The sequence below is a fragment of the Ruditapes philippinarum genome, unplaced genomic scaffold (genome assembly GCF_026571515.1).
Source record: "Ruditapes philippinarum isolate M1 unplaced genomic scaffold, ASM2657151v2 ctg1010_1_1_1_1, whole genome shotgun sequence".
NCBI classification, from domain to species: Eukaryota; Metazoa; Mollusca; class Bivalvia; order Venerida; family Veneridae; genus Ruditapes; species Ruditapes philippinarum.
The window spans coordinates 234,236-254,386 of NW_026852812.1; the positions used below are offsets into that span (position 1 = coordinate 234,236).

At 33.6% G+C, this 20,151-nt stretch overlaps 1 protein-coding gene across 1 annotated transcript in view; it reads right to left on the minus strand.

Annotated features, from left to right (window-relative positions):
• Positions 1-14,064, minus strand: part of LOC132725105 (telomerase protein component 1-like) — a 52,087-nt gene extending 38,023 nt beyond the window's left edge. The window contains exons 1-15 of the mRNA XM_060710145.1: positions 13,928-14,064; positions 12,452-12,506; positions 11,591-11,791; positions 10,937-11,047; positions 9,947-10,390; positions 9,103-9,269; positions 8,336-8,470; positions 7,706-7,867; positions 7,363-7,459; positions 6,772-7,007; positions 5,992-6,143; positions 5,338-5,495; positions 4,467-4,576; positions 3,666-3,756; positions 3,131-3,311 (exon numbers count right to left, since the gene is read on the minus strand). Coding sequence (XP_060566128.1) covers positions 3,131-3,311; positions 3,666-3,756; positions 4,467-4,576; positions 5,338-5,495; positions 5,992-6,143; positions 6,772-7,007; positions 7,363-7,459; positions 7,706-7,867; positions 8,336-8,470; positions 9,103-9,269; positions 9,947-10,390; positions 10,937-11,047; positions 11,591-11,791; positions 12,452-12,500 — 2,294 coding nt within the window. The 5' untranslated portion in view covers positions 12,501-12,506; positions 13,928-14,064. The remainder of the gene's footprint in view (positions 1-3,130; positions 3,312-3,665; positions 3,757-4,466; positions 4,577-5,337; positions 5,496-5,991; positions 6,144-6,771; positions 7,008-7,362; positions 7,460-7,705; positions 7,868-8,335; positions 8,471-9,102; positions 9,270-9,946; positions 10,391-10,936; positions 11,048-11,590; positions 11,792-12,451; positions 12,507-13,927) is intronic.
• Positions 14,065-20,151: the final 6,087 nt, after the last annotated feature.

Here is a 20,151-nt window from a genome sequence, read left to right on the forward strand (position 1 = left end):
TTCAACATTAACTTTGTCACTTTATGACAAGATATGACATTTTGTTCATATTTTGTTGACATATCCAAATGGAGTAGCTATTTTCCGCTAAGGTCGTACTGTATTCAATCAGATCAGAAAAATACATTGTTGGGTACAACTTAAATACAAACAATTGTCATATCTTGTCATAAAAAACTCAGGTAATATTTATAATCAATATACAATTTTCCGACCCTTAGTCAAATACTAACCCTGGTTACTGGACTGGTTTTTATCTAAAAACTGACCGTACCCTTTTAAATGGAAAAACGTGACACCCCTATTCAAAATACTTCATTTTACAAAATTCAAAACTAATACCATTGTGTATTTCAATCATGAATAAAAAGAAAACAAATCTAATACTCAAATCTTAGTATTTTGATACCGGAATCCCTCTTAACCCTTTCCCCCATGAGCATATTGTGAAAAATGGCCATTTTCACTGAAAAGCCTCCTCTTACAAGTTCAAACTGCTATGAAACTATAAACAAGAGGGCCATGATGGCCCTGAAGTCGCTCACCTGTACATAGGCCCCCGGAGCAAGGCCAGTTTAAAGCCCGGGGCTTTTATTTGAACAAACTTTGTAGACAACCATTAGAAGATGTTTCATGCTAAACATCTAAGGTCTAGCTCATTGGGATTTTTAAAAGAAGATTTTTTTAAGTATTTTCTTTACACATATAGTTAAAAACAATGACACACCTGGGGCAGGGCCAGTTTTGACCCAAGGGCTTTTATTTGAACAATCTTTGTAGACACTTACTAGAAAATGTTTCATGCTTAATATCTAAACTCTAGCTATTCGGGTTTTTTAAAAGAAGATTTTTAAGTTTTTGCTATACTTGTATAAGGAAAATCAATGTCCCCCTGGGGCGGGGCCAATTTTGACTCCAGGGCTTCTATTTGAACAAACTTTGAAGACACTCACTAGAAGATGCTTCATGCTTAATATCTAAACTCTTGCTATTTGAGTTTTTTCAAAGAAGATTTTTCAATTTTTGCTATAGTTTTACACATATAGGGAAAATGAATGACCTCCGGGGCGGGGCCAATTTTGACCCCAGGGCTTTTATTTGAACAAACTTGGTAGACACCAATTAGAAGATGTTTCATGCTAAATATCTAAGCTCTAGCTCTTTGGGTTCTTTAAAAGAAGATTTTTTAAGTTTTTACTATATGTATAAATGGAAAATCAATGACACCCTGGGGTGGGGCCAACTTTGACCTCAAGGCTTTTATTTGAACAATCTTGGTAGACATCCATTAGAAGATGTTTCATGCTAAATATCTTAGCTCTAGCTCTTTTGGTTCTATAAAAGAAGATTTCTTTTAAGTTTTTACTTTATGTATATAAGGAAAATCAATGACCCCCTGGGGCGGGGCCAATTTTGACCCCAGGGCTTTTATTTGAACAAACTTGGTAGACATTCATTAGAAGATGTTTCATGCTAAATATCTTAGCTCTAGCTCTTTTCGTTCTTTAAAAGAAGATTTTTTAAGTTTTTACTATATGCATATAGGCAAAATCAATGACCCCCTGGGGCGGGGCCAATTTTGATCCCAGGGCTTTTATTTGAACAAACTTGGTAGACACCCATTAGAAGATGTTTCATGCTAAATATCTTAGCTCTAGCTCTTTGGGTTCTTTAAAAGAAAATTTTTTAAGTTTTTACTATATGTATATAGGGAAAATCAATAACCCCCTGGGGAGGGGCCAATTTTGACCCCAGGGCTTTTATTTGAACAAACTTGGTAGACATCCATTAGAAGATGTTTCATGCTAAATATCTTATCTCTAGCTCTTTTGGTTCTTTAAAAGAAGATTTTTTAAGTTTTTACTATATGCATATAGGGAAAATCAATGACCCCCTGGGGCAGGGCCAATTTTGATCCTAGGGCTTTTATTTGAACAAACTTGCTAGACACACATTAGAAGATGTTTCATGCTAAATATCTAAGCTCTAGCTCTTTGGGTTCTTTAAAAGAAGATTTTTTAAGTTTTTACTATATGCATATAGGGAAAATCAATAACCCCCTGGGGCGGAGCCAATTTTGACCCCAGGGCTTTTATTTGAACAAACTTGGTAGACACTCACCAGAAGAAGTTTCATGCCAAAAATCTAAGCTCTAGCTCTTTGGGTTTTTTAGAAGAAGATATTTTAAGTTTTTTCTTTTGGTTGCCACGGCAACCAGAGTTCTGCATGGAATTAAATTCTTTGAACAATTTTTAAAGGTGACCACCAAAGGAACATTCCTGTGAAGTTTGGATGAAATTGGCTTAGTGGTTTATGAGGAGATGTCATTTAAAGTAAAAGTTTACGGACGACGGACGGAGGACGGACGAAAAGCGATCACAAAAGCTCACCCTGTCACTTTGTGACAGGTGAGCTAAAAATGCTTTAATACTAATCAAACTTGGCACAAATGTTGACTGGACCATTGCCTTTGTAACGACATGCTCAGTCTTAAATTTCCTGTTACCATGGCAACGAGGGCACATCTCAAAATTGCCAAAAATCACTATTTTGCCTCGATTTCTTCCATCAAAATTTATTTCAAAGTGCTTCAACTTCTCAAGGGATTGAGATAGAGTCAAATGCTTTTCAGCGTTGGTAACACGTTACCTTATGATCAACTGGGGTCATTTTAAGCCTCTCACAAGTCCAAAATTTTCTTGGCGATGAGGGGGACTCCGCCCTCCTTCAAACCCCCCAAACAGAAGGGGGCACATCCCCCTTCTGGCAACCCCCTGATGTATCTTTTGGATGGGGGACGGCGCCGAAAAAAGTGCTCACTTTTTTAAGCAACATTTCTCAAACGAAAACATGTGTTTGGGGCCAAAATAGGACATTTTTTTACTATTTCAGGCCTAGAAAAGGGGGTGTGGTCGAAAATGCGTTGTTTCGCGTATATATGAGGTAAAGGGTTAAAATGCTATTAGACTATTCCAAATATAAAGCATGACAAGTCAATTACACAACTTCAGAGGGATTAGGGTTAAACAAGCATGATGTAAAGGTAATTTAAAGATAAAATGTTGGTCAACTGAACAATGAAACAGAACTTGATTTTAATTTAAATCTATTTCAATATCATATTACTTACTTTGGCTTCTTGTTCTTTTCTTGCTTTCTTTGCTTTTTAATAATCCACCAGTTCTCTGCTGTCAATTTTTCTTTCTTGACTGTTGCTCCTCCCCTTCCTCTACCTCTGCCACGCCCACCTCTTGTAGATGCATCACTTGGGGTGTTGGCTTCAATTTCAGCCATAGCAATGATATTTGCCTCTAAAAAAAGATGACAATTCCTATTACATTTTTGTTTTTGAAAGATTTTTTTTAATACATGATATATATCTCTAGTACTAAAAGTTTAACATTCAGATTCAGGGCTTTTTCCAGCAATTTTGGGAAAAGGCCCCCTGTCATAAATTGAGAAAAAATATTCAGCATTTAGGGAAATTTTAGAAATTTTCAAAAAAATGAAAAATTACCTTATACATGACATTTTAGTTTTAACAATGCAAATGATTATAAAACCTGTCACCTTTTTTTAAGATACAGGTCAAAACAGTTCAATATTTCTCCAAAGTCACTATTTATATTAAACAGCATGAACTAAAACAAGGAATGGTGTCTTACGAGAGATTTCATAATCCTTCTGCAGTTGTTCCAGAACTTCGTATGCAGAGAAAAATCTGAACGGAAATTGCTTGCTGTTGATAACTGATCTCTGCAAATAAAAAAATTCAACTTGCTTTTTTTCAAAAAAATAAAACCAATACAAATGTACAAGTGAGTGTAAACTTTTGCAAAACTAAAATTTCAACTTTTGTTATCTTAAAATCTGTTTAACACTGCCATGCATGTTCAAAAATAAATCAAACAGAGAGTGAATTATATGTAGGTTTATCACATTTGGCGATATTAAACTTGCCTATTGCTCCACCCATTTCCTTAACTCTGCCACGCCCACCTCTAGTGGCTCTAGTTTACTATTATTTATATTGCCAACAGTCATACCCACACTTACATTGCCACATGGCAACTTCAGGTTAAACTCCAGGTCTGATGTTGACAAGCTTAGCTCAGTGGGTGGGCATCAGATTTGTTTTCAATGGTTGAATGGTTCACGGGTTCTATGTTCGAAGCTAAGTGTAATTTCTCAGTCACAATTTAGCTCAGACATTGTGTATTAAGATCATTTGTCTCAAGAATCTTGTGTAATTAGTACTCTTAGTCACTTGCTGAGAATTTTTTAAATACTGGTTAGCAATATTAGGTGGATTGAGCAAAAGAAATATGGCCATAAAAAATTGTGTTCAATTCAGCATTAAAAACCAACCAACCATGTAACCAACTATATTTCAGACAAAATTTTACGCTACCTTTATTTCATTAGCTATTCTTTCAATAAATTGAAGCAATATAACAATAAAATACCTCGTCTGTCAGTCTCCGGATGACTCCAGTATGATGTTTGGAGGAAATCCCAGCTTTAATCAGATTTCTCAAATTCCGTAACATGGCCATGAAAGGTAATTTTTTGTGATCTGAAAATATTTAAAAAAAAAATATTTAATACATTGTGTATAAATGTGCATATAAGCCATACATATCAATCTACTTCCTTTCCACATACAATGACAAGTCCACATATTATTACAGCATTATTGGGCATAATTTCTTAGCCAACATTTTTGTTAATCTTTTAAAGAAAGACAACTTCTGATGGTACTAAACAGCAATCAATGATTCCCTCCCCTCCATTGGTTTAAAGATATTTTATTTAGAATATTTGAACATGTTTAAATAACAACATAACAATACTTATAGATTTTGGCCGAAAGCAGAAGCTTATAGAAGCCATTAATGATGGGTGGTCTTGAATGCCGGCCAAAAATAATTGCATGTATGCTATTGTTATTTCTACATACTTTCCATATGATTCAAGAAAAAAAGAAGATTTTTATTTAAAAAAATTCTCTAACTCAAGTATTAAAATATTAATAAAGCCTTGAAAAAGGAATGTCCATTTAGTGAAAACATTTATTCAAGCTTTATTGTGAAAAGTTGTCGCAAGTTAGATTAATCCTTCTTGAATCTGCCTCCAGAAACTAACCAGTTATGATGTCATATGAGCAAACATAGTCGTGACCCAAGTAGGGTTCAAACCCATAATCCCTGGATAGAGAGGCAGACATCTTAATCATTTATCAACCAAGACAAAGAAACGGATGACAAAATATGTAAATATATCACTCAATGTAACAGAGTTCCAGACAATTTTCATAAAATAATGAACAACTGATACCTAGCAATTCTTGCCAAGTTGAAGCCTTGTTGCCTTTAAGAGATACCTGGGTCTCCCAGGTTTCAGGTACAGGAAGTTTCATTCTTTTCCCAGCCCTCTCCTCCTCAAATGTACCAGGCAACCTGGACCTGTAAAACTCATCTAGAGAACTTGGGTACCTGCAAATTAAAGTACATTTATTTTTTTAATTTGCAATGCATTCTTGTGAATTAAGGGAATTATGACTGTAGAATTATATTGTTTATTATAGTTTCCATCCCTCATGTACTGACTTAAAACGAGTCTGCACTTTTATGTCTGCACTTTTATGTAATTTTGTCGTGATTAATGCTTCCAAGGGATCACCCTTTCTCCAGATTTTTTTCCAGATTCATATTTAATAGTGATTTACTACTGTTCATATTTTAAGAATTTGCATGCCCTTTTCCTGCTCCTATAATGATTATAAATTATCTCTCACATGAAAAATCTATGCAATGAAAATAAAATCAATTTAAAGGAACCATTCGTTATTTATAGAATATTTCAAATGAAACATGAATTTTTCAACTAGTTTCTGTAATGTGTATTTTTCCATAATAAAAGTACAAATCTATTTATAGACATTCAAAGTTATTTATAGAAAATCTCAGCTCTTTATAGACTGATCCTCACTTTTTCCCAATAAGACACATGACATGTTCGACTGGTTCCGTGATGTGTAGTTTTCTGATAAGTTGTTTAATTGTGAAGCTCATTTTCTGAAGTTGTTCTGGACTTTCTCCATCATCAAACAGAACGGATGACAAATTCTTTTCTCTCTCATTCTGCAATATTGAAAATATTTTCTCCATAAATATACTAAACCAAAAGCTTCAATTTATTATCATATTTACACATTTAAAGTTTTCTCGATTTCTGTATAAGTGGATATTTCCGCATGTCGAAAAGTTTGCGTGAGGAAATATTAGCAAATCATGCAAGGTTAGAATTAAATGACGGGTTGGTTCATATTTAAGCTAGAGGAAATGTTAGCGATTTTCGTCAATTTGCGAAATTTGCAAATATTTCTGCATGACTTACTTACTCACATACAGTACTAAACAACATAGCTGACATTCTGTGAACAAGTGTTAAACTCACTGCCTTTCATCTCTACTTGTCACATACTGCTGTGAATTTGAACCCTATCAAGGGCATATATTTTTTTTTCCTGCCAGAAAGCTATTTGAACTAGTTTATGTAAGAGTGGCGGTTTTACTTTGGTTTTACTTTGGTGCCAATCTAGTGAATGAAAACATTTAATCTTTTTCCAAAACAATAACCAGCTACTTAATTTGCTCTCTTGCAGCATAATACAAATTCATCACTACCTAGCATTTGACTAACTTTGAAATAACTTGAAACGCAGGCAAATAAAATGACTTCAATAATACTAATACATAAAACAAATACCTGTCTTCGAGCCTCAGCCTCCTCATCCGAGTCTACTTCTGAACCTGAGCTCAAGCTGTCAGAGTCCAACACTGATGGGCCCCTGCCTACTGCAGCCCCGCCTCTTCCTCTAGCAGCACCACGTCCTCTACCTCTCCCCCGACCTCTACCCCTACCCCTACCTGATTCAGTGGCTTCTTCTGCCTTCTTCATCTTCTTTTTCTTCTTTTTTTTAGAGCTTTCCTTGTTATATTTCGCTACAATGGAATATATAGATGTTCAAGTAACTAAATATTTCCAAGAATAACAGAAAGTTTACATTCCCATACTAAAACCTAGCTTTGATTTACATAAATTAAGATTGAGTAATTATAATAAGGTGTATAAATGACATGGCCTAAATTTATGCAGTACAATCAAAATTCTACCTTGTTAGCAGAACGTTTAAACAATACAAATGTATTTTCAATTATAAATAAAAAATTCAATTCATCTTCAAGTATGATATAAATTCAAATAATCATTAATTATAATAAAGTCTGAATTCTAGTAATCAATCATAAACAAAGATAATGGAAATATGTCATGATAATAATCATATGATATACTGACCTAGCTGGTACTTGTCAAAATCAGGAAACTTTGCCACCATGGCTCGTCTAAGAGCAGATGGCAGAGAACCAAGAGGAAGAGACTTTTCTGGAAATGCCTGAAAATAAAGAAAACATGTCAAAACACAAAGATTTAGTCAAATAAACCACATGAAAAATGATTTACAACCACCATCCTTCTATTTTGCTCTTTTTTAATTCTATGCTTTAATAAATACAAACATTAATCCTAGTACACCTCATGATATGAAATGTGAGTTAAATTTGATATTCCATTTTATCAAAATCATTACAAATCTCAAAACAGGTGAAATGGCAAATGTTAAAATACTTAAATGACTTACGGAGTATATTTCAGCTACTTCGATCCAATCCGAGGGTAAAGCAATGGAAGCACTGAAGTATTTTTTCAGGTACGGTCTGCAAGCAGGCATGTGTGATGACAGAGCCAACATAAAGTTTGCCGTTGTCCTGATGTTCAACTGTTTCCTTGTATACAGCGCCACCTATATCATCAATAACATATCATGTATTAAAAAACTGTCATACTATCATGCGTTATATGTTACCTCATTTAAGAAATCCCTGCCTATAAAGATGCTAAACAGTGCAATGTGTATGTTCTTCTGGCCATCTAAAACTGAATAGCCATAAATTACTAATGATTTTTTTTTCTTTATTTACATTTTTAAGGGATGGTCTTCAATACTTTAACTCCTGAATTTGTGTAATGCCCTGCTTTAAATTTGAAAATAACCATTGGGAGTTTTAGAATTTAAATTTATATAATAAAATTAAGCAGACAAAGGTTAAAGACGTGTGTGACATATTGATTAAAGTATTTTTTTCTATCATTCAACCATATTAAATTCAAATTTATATATGTCTACCACAAAAGCATTTTAGTGTTTAACTGAGACACTTTTAAACTAATTTGAGGTTGAGCCAATGTAAAAATTATATATAGAAAATACCTTAAGAACAAACTCTGGGTCATAACAGATCACTTTCTCTGCCATGGTAACAAGTGCTATGCGAGTTGGATCTGTACCAGAACGGAAATCCGGCTGGCATATCAGTGACCCACTTACAGCATTCACTAGCGCAAACTGAAAGATACAAACGCACATGACTTTTGTAAGTACAGAAAGTTGTTTTAAATAAATCAGATCAAACATTCTGATCTTAAATTTATAACAGTAAGGAATTTAAAGTAAGTAACTTTAAAGTAAGGTACAGGGCTAGTGGTTTAGAAGTCTGCATCTCAATGATCTAGGAGTAGAGAATGCAACCAAGAGGTTGTGCTTTCTGCCAAAACTTTTGTTGGTTTTAGTCTATCTAAGAACATTAAAAGACTTTATTTAATGAAGCAATTTAGGTCACAGAAGCTGTCAAAAAATTGCTCCATAATTCCTTACAGTGTTGAGATATTTCTAGACTGAAAATTAATACTGCATAAGGTGTTGTAAGGAGGCATGGCACATTAAATTAAACTGATTCTGAGATTTCACCTTTTGATTTATTTCATTCTCCTTTTGGGATCTCCTTTTCCCGGAATTTTGTATACAGAAGTTGTTCTATTAACTTCACAGGTGTTTCCTTGCACCTATAGTAATGCATGGAAGGTCACCTGAGTTTTACAAGTAATATAAGATAAAAGTTTGTATATGACCGTAACTAGTAGTAACTTAAACACATGAAACAAAAAAAAATAATTGGCAATACTGTTCCAACAACTTACTTTCAAACCGTTGACATCATGAAGTTTTGTGGCAATAATCAACGACCTGTCTCTATCTGGGGGCGTGAATCTTGGCACCTCTATCTCCCGCCCTGCTTCAATTTCATTGGATAAGTTGTACAATGGAGGCGGAGCTGTATGTTTATCAAGTTTTGTACGTTTCCTCCCTTGAAAAAAAAGAAAGAGCTGTTAACCATTAAATAAAGACTTATCATAAATGAGAAATTAAATCTTTTATGCATTTTAAATTGCTCATAGTATCAGTTTTCAAAGGATAAATGAGGTGACTTTTTCCTATGCCTCATACATGAGGAACCTGAACAGATTTGGTAACTTATTCAATATTGAAATAAATTATTCATTTCACTAACCCTGAAAGATGCATATGGCACAGAAAGAATGAAATATATAAGAATAAAAGCTCTCAATAAAAAAATTAAACCACAGAAGGAATTAAAGTGGCCTAAATACACCCACATATATGAGTAATAATTCAAAATTTCCAGAAAATCTGTGCCAATGTAAACAATAAAAAAACATGATTTTTTTAGTGGATGGAAAACTTTTATAAAGGATGCAAAAAAACCTTTGTGTTCAATAACATTGTATTCCCAATTTTAATTCTACAAATGATATCAAAAATGACTCTCTAATTTTCTCAACCATTCTAAATCTTTGTAAATAAACCATAATACTTTCTCGTGTTCTGAGAAAATAAAAAACCCAACTAATTAATGTCATGAATTTAATGATCTCATAAGTAGTGCTTTTCGCATTTGTAGAAACCCTGAAACAACTATTGCCAAAATAATAAAATTTGAAAATTTTTCAGGAGTACCCTTACCTGATTTTTTGTCTAATTTCCCCTTTGCCTTCTTTTGTTTTACTCCCTCCCCTTGTGAAGATGTAGAGCTTGTACTCCTCAGAAGGTCCATCTTTAATCCAGATGACAAGCCTGATGACAACAATCTGTCTGTTTCCTTTAAACCAGTTTCAATTAAGGAGGAGCTTAGAGAAGAAGTAGGTGGAGCTTTTGACAGGAAGGAGGAGCCACTGGATAAGGATGACACACCTCCTGTTAACTTTAATGAGCCAGAAGCCAATGTGGACGTTTCCTTTAATTCTGATTTGCAACTTGTCTGACTACTACTTCCACTACTGAACTGTGATCTAGTCCGTTTCCCTGACAACGATTCACCAACGGTATTAGACTGTCTCGTCAGCAAGGATGAGGACATCAAAGATGTTGTCAGTGAGCTTCCTACACCAGTTGGTTTAGTAAGAAGGCCTAAAATAAACACATTTATTCAAACTCATTCACAAGCAAAGTTTAAAAGCACTTTAAACATAAAATAATATACAGGAAAATTACATATAAGAACACTTTTTGTAGTAAATGCCAGAAAAGTTTAATTTAGAATACATATACAGTTCAATGTAAATGACAATGTTGTTAATTAAATAAAATGATTGAGAAAATCAAGTCATAAGCAGAGGTTTGTCTGTTGGACTTCAAGTTGCATCAGCACTGCCAATATCATATTTATATTACTAGTTCTACAAAGGATCCCCTTTGTGCATTATTTCTGGCACAACATGCACTAGAGTAGAACCACCAACCTTTGAAAGCTAGCTGGATAGCTTTCTTACGTTCATAAATCAAACTCAAACCCACAGAGGTGAAGGGCAAATGATTCTAAGTCAGCAACCTAAACCATGAGAAGATGTGACAAACCTGGCCATATACTGATTGCCAAAAAAATACGTCAACATCCTTATCATTCAACAGTGTACAAGTAATTTCTTATGTCAAATTATCTGACTGAATCTTTACCTGTTGTTGATAATCCTGACCTAGATAACAGACTACTACTGGTTCCCAGGCCAGTACCCATCGTCTTAGTTGTCATGGAAACACTAGACATGCCTAACATTGATCCGGTATCTAAAAATATTAAATATATCAAAATACAGAAACATTACTGCATCAAGCACACAAGATATAAGAAACTTAATCACTTTTAAATTAGTTTCATAATATAGGACACAAAATAAAGTCTAAGAAATAGAAATTACAATATTTTGACATTTGTAAACAGTTTAAAACAAGTATTTTTACTAATTAATTCTCTTCAAAGATTTTAAAAAGAAGAGCATCATTCTATTTTCAGAATCCTCTCTATGACATGATCACAGGTATCACCCTATCTCATTCAATAAATCTAAAACCTTGATCCAGTTCTTATATTTGAGGGTGACTGGTGCTTCAGTAAAGTTTAAGTTAAATGGCAGCATCCCAGTATTTATAATGGCAGATGCCTCTCTGTGCATTAGTTCTTACAGAATTTATTTTAGTTCAATTGTGTAGGAAGCTATAAACTTATAGACACACTTTTGAAAATGTTCTTGGAGCCAACCAGTATTAAGCAATGAGTGTTAAGTTTCTTGTACAATGTAAACAATGGCTCAAAAGACAAAAAGTAAATACCATATTTTTGCAGCAGACTGGATGACAGTAGACTACTAGACAGACTTGCCGACTTGTCAGCACCATCTTTTGTCTTCTTTTTTTCTATTGTCGTAGAGATATCAGATTTACGCTTTCTCTGTGACTCGTCACTTTTCTTCTGTAAACTAGACTCTGTTTTTGTTGACCCCAGGGAGCTTGAGAGCAGTGAGCTGGACAATCCTAGATAAATGATAATTAGCATCAATTTTATTACACTGGTCTGAACAATTTCATTTACATTTTCCTTTACAACCCCTTTTTATTTGAGAGTATTAGATTAGATAATTTTTAGCTTTCTTTAACTTTTCTTAATATGAAATTAGGCAAAGCCTATGAACGGGAAAAAAAAATGTTATTTTTTCCGTTTTAAAGGTGTCATTCGGTATTTATGCACCTCTTCCGTTTATTATTACGATTATTATTCATCCGAAAAGTTGCCATTGTCTGTTATAGAAATATCCCGCCTATTATCATTGAATTACATTGAAAATGGCGCCGCCCGACTAGAACTGACACTGAAAATTTCATTGATAGGTATAGAATTCTATGTGTTCTTTAATTGTTTTTATTTTATTTTCTTTTAAATATACACATGTAGTCTATAGCCGGGCAAGCCAAAGCCCGGACCGCTTCGCGGACCCGGCCCTACACTTCCCCGTATTACAGCTGAATGCTTGTTTTAATCTTCTTTAACTGAGTCATTCAGCCATGGATTAATACTTGGTAACATAATATTATGAAGAAATATCATCTTGACCCCAGAAATGCCCTATGTGGGCTTGCTGAAATTTATCTACGCATACATTCTGAAGTTGTTCTGGACTTCTTTATTATTCTTACCATGGCTTCCAGACCACTTTGCCAACAGTGAATTTTCAGTTGCTGACATGGCTACCTAAAAGATAAAAAAAAAAATACATCTGTGAAGATGTGCCATACATGCAGAGCTCTATAGTTTTGGTTACTGTAATACTGAACTACATTATATTTTCAAGATCCCTAAAACTAACCTGTCCAATATTGCAAATGTTACTTTTGAAAAACAATCTATAAAGCAGCATGCCGCCAGATGAGCCAAAATATTTGTGAAAAATGTGCCGAGATCAATAAATATTCATGATACAAGAAATAATTTACAGGTTTTTAGTTCTGGCTTCTATACATGTAGCTTTATATGTCACTTATATTTGATTTGTTGCTACAGTCGAATGCAGGGTGTCCGTTGACCCTTGAAAACTCTTGACCTTCAATTTCCAAAGCCTGATTTACTAGGATTTTAACTGAAGGGTCAATTTTTGTTAAATTCATGGGATTTGGCACCTTCGAAAAGTACGTTATTACTTCAGTCCCAAAAATGCCGCTTTACAGATATTCTGCAGCTATATCATGAATACATATTGAAACCCTGTCCTAGTTTGAACTGAAATATTCTTGTAGCTAAGAATTCTATGTTGCTTTAAATTTATTACTGATTTTCTTTTAAATTCACAGATATATCTACCCGAATTTTACCGGCCCTAACACCCCAAGTATTAGCTATGGCTATTTTTAGTAAATCTTTTTATATTAAGGCACTTGCAATTCTGAAGAATAGCTATGAGAGCTATGGTGGTTATTACGCATGAATAGTTTAATTAATGTAGACCCAAATTCTAACTTCCACGATTTCCACATAATTTTCCTTTTGAACATAAAATAAAAACCGAAGTGGTGTGTATATGCAAAGAGTCATTTTTGACGTTGAACTATATTTAGACCAATTGACAATAATTCATGTATACATATGAATAACACTATTAAACGATCGCGCTGTCAATAAGTATGTGAAACAATGTGCAGCAGATAAATTTCTGATACTTAATACAGGTTACTGGCAGCATTTATTTGTTTATTTTGATGTTATGAATCTAGAAATATATATCAAATCGAGCTGATTTTTCGCATAATCACTGTTTGATATTCGATTTGCATATTATTCACGAGGGATCAGAACTCAGCAACAGTTGAAATGTTATTAGTAAGCAATTAAAATCACAGTTGAGGCATTATTGAAAGTAATTACATTAGTAATTATATAAAATTCACATAGTTACTCAGTTACTTGTTAGAAGCTAGAAATCAAGTGATGCAATTTCCAATGCACATGACAATAAGTTTCCTTATTTTTATATTGAATGGTTAAATATTCATGAATTATTAATCTGTAATAGACTAATAGAACGTTAGAAAAGTCAAAACGCTCGTTGGATTCGTCAACAAAGTTCGGCACAAACAAACATTTAAAGGATCATACCAATCACAGTGAGTAGCTTTTACCTTCTTATATTATATCCTTAACAAATACAACGTTTTATTTTCCTGTCATGCTAAATTTAAGAAGATAAAATGAATTTCACAACACTTGCAAATTTTGTTTTGCATAGGCTTGCAAGTTGTGACAGCACTCCTCCTTTTAGAGAGCACTCTACCTTCGCCCTTAAAATATTTCGTACTTAAAAAAAGATTCGGACAAAACCCATTAATGGACCATTCTGTAATTGGAAATGTTTAAAACATCAAAAAATGATAAAACTTTAATAAGTTCTTTTTCCTGTTACATCGGACGATAATTAATATATATACTTTTCTTATATTTTCTAAATCATAGGTAAAAAAAGAAGATAAAAATGATAAGTTAATAGCTGTTAGGGAATTTATAGAAAAAAATATTAACATTAAGCCCGCTGGAACCGAAATAGACGTGGCCTTTGCCATATCAGTATGACAAGACTATGTAAAGACTACTTGTAGGCTGAGTGACTTTAAATTTTCATCTTGATATGGACATGGAGCTAAATTTAAGAGATCTGTGATATGGATCCCCTAAATTGATACGTACTGCTACTGCGACCAAGCAATATTTTTTTCTTCAAATGTTGAATCTCATTTATTTATATCTAGGTTTCTTCTATATTTTTCATTCCCCTTCATAATTAAAAATTAAATTTCTGTTTTAAACGGAACTTGAAATTCTGTCAACTAAATTTACCCAAGGAATAGATGTCATTTTAGTCAAAATATAAAAAAAAATCCCGTTTCTAAAAAAACGACAAACAAAAAAAAACCCCAACTTTTCTATATAGGAATGTGATTCTTTTTTAATCGAACTTTAACGCCATTTTTGACAGAATTTCAAGTTCCTTTGGTTTTACACTTCAAATTGTGCGGAATTTGATGCTGTCTCTCTCTGGGGAATATGCTTTAAAATTGCTATCAAACTTTTTCGCATGTGATGAGTTATGTAGCTTTTCACAAATGATAGTAGGTATCAAGCATTGAGTACAAATTAAGACTGGGAAACTACCACTTATCCCTGACGGTACTTAAAAGCCAGCAATCTTTAGTTTACCAGTCAGATTCGTTTGATCATTTTAAGCAATTGTGTATATGACAACTGTAATAGAACAACACTGCACCTTTATCCGCTGTTGGAACCGAAATGTATTAACCAGTATCAAGCCAGCCTGAACATCCGTACAGTCTGATCAGACTCTGTCTTGCTGGCTGGCTAACTTATTAAATTTCTCACTTGATTATTTCCGGATTGATAATGGACAATTCCAAAAAAAGAAAATGGAAGATTGAAAAATCCATTTCACAAGCGCGGGGGTGGAACCCCATATGGATCTCAAAATTGAGCATCGGTAAAAAAATATATGTAAATTTCCGCTGATCCGGATGTGCGCTTTAACTCGATATACATGTGAAGGAGAAAATAGGTCAATCACAGGGTAAGTTTTCAACCTTTTTTTAAACATTTATATAAAATTCGAAGCTTTTTTAAAAAAGAAAATCGATATGTGATTCTATCCTCCTGTCTTTCCTCTATATCTACCCATTTTGGCCTCTTTATCGACATATTCTTTCCGTCGAGGGTTCTGGTGTGCCCAAAATATGCAATGGGTTCTGGTGTGCCCAAAATATGCAATGGGTTCTGGTGTGCCCAAAATATGCAATGGGTTCTGGTGTGCCCAAAATATGCAATGGGTTCTGGTGTGCCCAAAATATGCAATGGGTTCTGGTGTGCCCAAAATATGCAATGCGTATGAAGAAAATGTCCAAATACAGAGTTTTCACAAAATTTTACCACCAAATGATGCTTAACATTCAAACAAACCCTAATTAAAACATTTATTGAGATAGGGATCAACATAAAGGAATTGCTGGAGAGCTTCATATGTGCTAAAAAGATCCATGGGTGATATAGGAAACCATCTACAAAATTACGGATAACTTTCAATTGAATAGCCAATCTAAAGGAACAATAAAAGTTTCGTAGCTTTGGCTGAAAGTACATAAATATCACTACCTCAATAAGCTTACTATCTGGTGTACAAATATACACTAAAAATCTAAAAATACCGAGTATATAAAATATTTGACACCGAGCGAATACTACTGGTATGATATATAATTTCTCTCTGAGAAAACGTAATTTGGACAAGATTAAACAGCTGATAAATGAAATGGGCATATCTTTGTCAAGCTATTGTTTCAAATATTTTTTCCCTAAATAATTTAAACTTGTATACTAGTAGATAACCGTCACTTCAAGATTCCACAAGTGTATTTAATATACTTTCACTCACAAGCACAAGTATTTTCTTATTGATTGTCATGCAGTGAATTGCAAGTAAATTTCTCCGTAAAAACTGGGACAGAAAGATACATTTTTAGTCCCAGATAAAAACTGTCCTCAAAAGATATATCCTACTCTTGTGTCGAGTAAACAACGCAAAATCAAATAAATATTTGTATGACAATGGTAAATCTATTTATGATTTTGGCAGCAAACTGTTATTTCAACATAATCATTAGTGTTTATATAATCAACACCGATAACATACGCTTTTATTTTAGTAATTTAAAGTGACACGGGGCAGGTGAAAAGAAGTAACGTGTTATTCTATTCGATATTCTGTTTCCGTTTTAATTTGAATTTTTAAATGGTATTCACATACTATTTTATGAAATAAAAAAATTAAAGGTACTCTATGGCGAAAACGATCCATGCCAAATACTAATACTGTTATACATGTGTATTGTACTAAGGGGTGGAATACTTGAATGACTTCCGAACATAGCTTTCATCAATGCTTTTAGTATGCTAAATGTGTTTTATTTTTTATGGATAATGTTATTGAAGCTCAACTTGGGACAATGTGTCTATATCGGATATGAGTTTATTACACAAAATAATAAAACATGGATTACTTCATGGAAGTGACCCGTTTAATGTTGATGATTCTTATATCATGCACCTATGGAACTCTTTAGCACATATGGAGCTCAGATGGAATTTGAACGGCAATTCGACCAATCTCAATAAATGTTTCAATAAGAATTTGTTCAAGTGTTAGGCATCCTTTGATGATAACAATTTGTGTACAGAAAATCTGTTTTTGGAGTCCGTTTAGAGACATTTTCTTCATACGCATTGCATATTTTGGGCACACCAGAACCCACGAAAGAAAGAATATCTCGATGAAGACTGCATAAAAATCCCAACAAAATGGGTAAATAAAGAGGAAAGTCAGGAGGGTAGAATCACATTTCGATTTTCTCAAAAAAAAAAGCTTTGAATTTTATATAAATGTTTAAAAAGTTGAAAACATACCCTGTGATTGACCTACATGCATTTTCTCTTTCACATATCGAGTTATAGCGCACATCTGATTCCGAGGAAATTCCTATATCTTTTTAACCGATGCACAATTATGAGACCAACCCCGTGGTAAGGGTTAGGCTTGCAAATCTGTACATTGCTCAAGTTTAAACCATTTTCTTCTTGCATCCCATTATATTACCTTCCTTATTAGTAGGATAAGTGCGTAACTGTGGTTGGAAATTAGCTTTCTTAAGAAATGATATATTTCTAATGTCCCCCTTTGATAAAGGAGTGGACATTTCTATGTCCCTTAGAGAAGGGGAATCCCGTGATGCGTGTATGTGGTCGCACGGTCGAAAACCTCTATTAAGTAAAATAACAACATTTGCAGTCGTGTAAAAATATTTTTATGTTAATAAGGAATTAGAAATCCCAAGAAGGAGCTTGAAAAAGCCTTTTTATAATTAGGAAACTATATCCTAATTAGAACCGTGTAACTCCTTACTACTGTAGGGTTTATTTTATACAAAAATAATAAATTTGCCTTCTATGTCCCCTAATGATTTATACTTAAGGACAATGAAAACGCACGGTCGGATAATTGCATTTTAACAAGGAAAATATATTTCATTTAAATATTTTTTTCATAGTTTCATAAAACTGAATGCATTCCGGTCATTTAGATACCAACGTTATGAAAAATGATTGCATTTTAATGAAGTTATTGCATAATAAAGACAGTACCCGAAAAATCAAAAGTAACACTTTTGGCTAATTGTGATAAGATCACAACAGAAAACAAATTGAACCAATTCATGGTTACTTTATGAAATGAATTTTTATTTTTGGAACTGTTAATTATTAACTTGTTTTTCACAACTTTCCAGAAATGTGAGACACAAATGAGAAATAAAAATCTTTATAAAAATGAATATTAAACTATGCCAATGGTCAGTTTTAGAAATCGTAAAACCTCACATGGAAACTGCATATACACACTTTTACTCTATAAAAGGTGCTAAATTTAAAACACTACTGAAGACTTGCTAGCAAATTGTATGCAATGGTTCTACAAAGAAAAACCGAATGGGTAGATTTAAGACAGATTCAGTCTGGTCAATCAAAGCTCCAACCGTTTTGGTGTCCATCGGTCTAGACCACAATTTCTAAGCTTCACCAGCGTTTTCGCACTACATTACAGACCGAATTGCGTCAGATTCCAAAGGCGACTATTCGCACCGTAAGATCTATGAGGCGACGATGTACATCTGCAAGAGAAGCTGATGGAGTACATTGTCGTTTTCTAAAGATCCCGACGATGACATTACGAATAGACATTTATGAGTAACTTTGTTTTGGATTTTCATTTTGTTTTTCTCCGTTGTTAAGTTTGCATTACTGTGATGAAAAGTGTGATTTTGGGATTTTCACCTTAGGTTCTTCGATTTGCTGATGCACATTTGATTTTAAACATTTTGAATTATTTTCAGTTGTGAAATTTGCGTTTTGTATCAAAGTTATGATACATATCTAATGGAGTTGTTAGTGTTTTGTTTTCATGTAATTAAATGCATATAATGCGGGCGTGCGTTTTCATTGTCCTTAAGTATATAAAACTTACAATAATGACATAAACATTATTTGTCTTTAATTCATCCTGTACTGGTTCTAATTACTTTTTAATACAATACTTCTTCTAAGTCCTAATAAGACTAGCTATTTTAACTTTAAATTAGGAGTTAACTTTTTTCAAAGAACAAATTTAAATAATTTTTTAAGAAAATGGCACATAATTATGGATTTGTAAATTCCTTAATAAGACTTAAAAACTCATAATAATGGGTTAAAAGTCCTAAGTCAAAATAAAGGAGTTACTTACTTTAGGAGAACTAATTCTTAATAAGGCAGTAAGGACTAACTTAAGTACTCCCATACATTTTGTTTTTCTTAAGGGCATTTATATATGGTGGCACACAGGGGTGACATGCCAATCTACCACGCAGTGATCTCCCCTCTCCAGGATTAACCGGGCGCCGAGTTTGGTGAGGTGTGAGTTGTTTTTTATTTATCTTTATCTCGTGCGCATGAGTATGTTGTGAACGAGGTGATTAAGGTTAAGATAAAATTGTTTCTGCCTTCAGCCATTTTTTTCTTACAACATTCATGTATGTTTGAGTGTATTCTGATTGGCTTATTATCTCGTAATAGTAACTCGTGCGCATGACATTGTAACTCGTGTGAGTGACTCAATTATCTCGTGCGCACAACTTAGTTACTCTGTGTCAGCGTATGTTTATGTAAAATTTTCAAATTTAGATATTCTGATTGCTCCGGAAACATCAGTCTTGCTATCTAGAATTCAAACTAGATACTCAACTAAATGTTACATATGACAATAACAAGAGGGCCAAGATGGCCCTAGATCGATCACCTGACCCATCGAACTCATCCGAGCAATTACAAAGACGAGCATTCTCACCAAGTTTCATGACAATTGACTTAGAAATCACTTTCAGACCAATTTCGTCCTAGGGTGAGCTAAAAAGGCCATAATTTCTTTCAAAATCCATGCTAGAGTTAATACTTTCAAATAAGTGTATGAAAATACAACAAAATATCATTTAATACGGGTTGATGAGATACCATGTAGCACGCAAAAACTTTAACTAAAGTGTTACACAGACACATAGGCAAGTTGTATAACCCTGCTATTCTTCGAATAGTTGAGCTTAAAAAGACTTTCATTATCTCCATATGGACATTTATCTATATTTCAAGTTTTCAATATTTTAAGTACTTCTTGATTCGTGACAGACAGAAGGTAAACCTAAATTCCCCTCCAGTTTGACCAGAAACGGACAAATGTATGTAATTTCAACATTATTTGTTTTTT